Below are 2201 nucleotides of genomic sequence, written 5' to 3' on the forward strand. Positions count from 1 at the left end.
GGGCCAACATGACACCGGGCCCCGAGCGGAGGCGGAGTGCCAGGAAAAACCAGATGGACGCTGTTGGAGGCAGTGGCGGCGGAGGAGCAGGAGTGGTAATGGGAGGAGGAGGAGTGGGGATGGTTGGCACTGTTGTTGGGAGTGGTGTGCAAGCTCAGGCTCAGCGAGCTGGCGGTGGGGGCGGCGGCGGAGGGGATGACGAAGACATGGAAGACGACGAGGAAGATGACGAGATGTCGAAGGACGGGGTCTCGCTGCTGGCGTCGGCAGCAACCCCGACCTCGCACACGCGGCCATCCGTTGCTGCCAGTGCCGCGACCACCATGGGCACGCCAGGCGCCACTTCCACGCCCACCACTGCCACAGAGCACGTCCTCTCCACCGAAGATGCCTTGGAGATCAACCAACTCTACACAGCCATCATAACAGCAAAGGATGGTGAGCGTGACATTAGCGAAGTTTTCCAGCGTCTTCCTCCGAGATCTGTGAGTATTCTCCTTATTTTCCTCTGGAAGTTATTTTGCCTTATCTCTCGTCTCCTGTCTTTTGTCTTCAAGATTTCTCCTTCTCTCTCTGTCATATGTCCTCACCCTCTGGTTTATATTTTCACCGTATGTCCCGTGTCTTTTCCCTCAGTCTTACATTCTCTCCCTCAGTCTCATATTTTCTCCTTTTATCTTCTCTCTCTGTCATACATTCTCACCCTCTGTCTTATTTCTTCTCCCTTAGTCTTATATTCTCTCCCTCTGTCTTGTATTTTCTTCCCTCACACTCTGGCTTATATTTTCTCATGCCTTGTCTTCTCTCTCTGTCATATCTTCTCCCTCACTCTTACATCCGCACCTTCTGGCTTATATTTTCCCTCTTATGTCCTATGTCTTCTCTTTCTGTCTTACATCCTCTCCCTCTGTCTTGTATTTTCTCCCTTACTCTTATGATGTCATCTCCCTCTCTCTTACATCCTCACCCTCTGGCTTATATTTTCTCTTTATGTCCTATGCCTTCTCTCTCTGTCTTACATCCTCTCCTTCTGTCTTCTCTCTCTTTTGCACATCTTCGTCCTCTGGCTTATATTTTCTTCTTCCTTGTGTCTTGTTTTGTTGTATGTCATCTACTCCCTCCATCTATCTAATGCAGCATTTTCCAACCATTTTGCTCTTGTGGAATCCTGAAATCCATTCCATGTGTTAGGGTACCCTTACCCCAAAATTACTTTGTGTGTTTTATTTTGTATAAGTCATTGGACCACGCCCATGCTGGAACACCATCTAGCAGGGTTTTAGTCAAACAAATTGAACAAAATATATATTTTTTTTTTATTGTAAGTCCAGTACTCATTCTGTTGGTTTCTTTTGCCAAACAGCTAAGTTATGGGGATATAAACAAACCAACACTGGTTGTCAAGTGGTGGTGGTGGGAACGCACACACACACACATATGTACGTATTTAATATCTCTTGATTCAAGAAAGAGTTTCCTGCATTTTCTTGCTGAACAGTTTGTATGCTACATGTCAGGTGTCGAAAGTAATTGCGGCGTAGTGTGAGGTGAAGTGTTTTGCTATAGAACACCAATGCACGACCCGGTCTGGGAATTGAACCAATGATCTTGCAATTGGGAGTGCAACACCCTAACCACTGAGCCACATACTGCCCCCCTCCCCACATAGATAGATAGATGGATGGATAGACAGATATAAATAGATGCAGATAGAGGAATAAATAGATAGATTTGTAATGGTCTTCCATATACCTTCTTCCATCTACCAAATTGTTGTAAATTGAAAAGTATGTACACACACATACACACACACACATGTACTCTTCCCAGTTATTTGTTCCCATACACACATGTGCATGTTTGTTTATTCTGGTGGCTTGCGCTCCCAGACCAGACGATGAACCCCCCCCAATCCCCCTTCCAGTGAACGGTTCACTGCACGCATGTTTGTGTTTATTGCCAGAAGTACCCGAAATACTACGAAATCATCAAGGACCCTATTGATCTCAAACTGATTGCCCAACGTATCCAGGAAGATTACTATACCAGTGTGACCAGCCTGGAGAAAGACCTCCTGCTCATGATAAAAAATGCCAAGACGTTCAATGAACCTCGATCGCAAGTATACCGGGTAAGTGGCCAAGCACCTAAATACAATTATGCTTTGCTGTTATGTGTTTTCATATATATATATATATATA

General features: G+C 45.5%; 1 protein-coding gene across 1 annotated transcript in view; it reads left to right on the forward strand.

The window, feature by feature from the left end:
- LOC106870580 (protein polybromo-1) overlaps positions 1-2201 on the forward strand; it is a 142866-nt gene that overhangs the window by 7547 nt on the left and 133118 nt on the right. The window contains exons 6-7 of the mRNA XM_052978118.1: positions 3-485; positions 1964-2131. Of these exons, the coding sequence (XP_052834078.1) occupies positions 3-485; positions 1964-2131 (651 nt within the window). The remainder of the gene's footprint in view (positions 1-2; positions 486-1963; positions 2132-2201) is intronic.

Source organism: Octopus bimaculoides, chromosome 30, assembly GCF_001194135.2.
Source record: "Octopus bimaculoides isolate UCB-OBI-ISO-001 chromosome 30, ASM119413v2, whole genome shotgun sequence".
Taxonomy (NCBI): domain Eukaryota; kingdom Metazoa; phylum Mollusca; class Cephalopoda; order Octopoda; family Octopodidae; genus Octopus; species Octopus bimaculoides.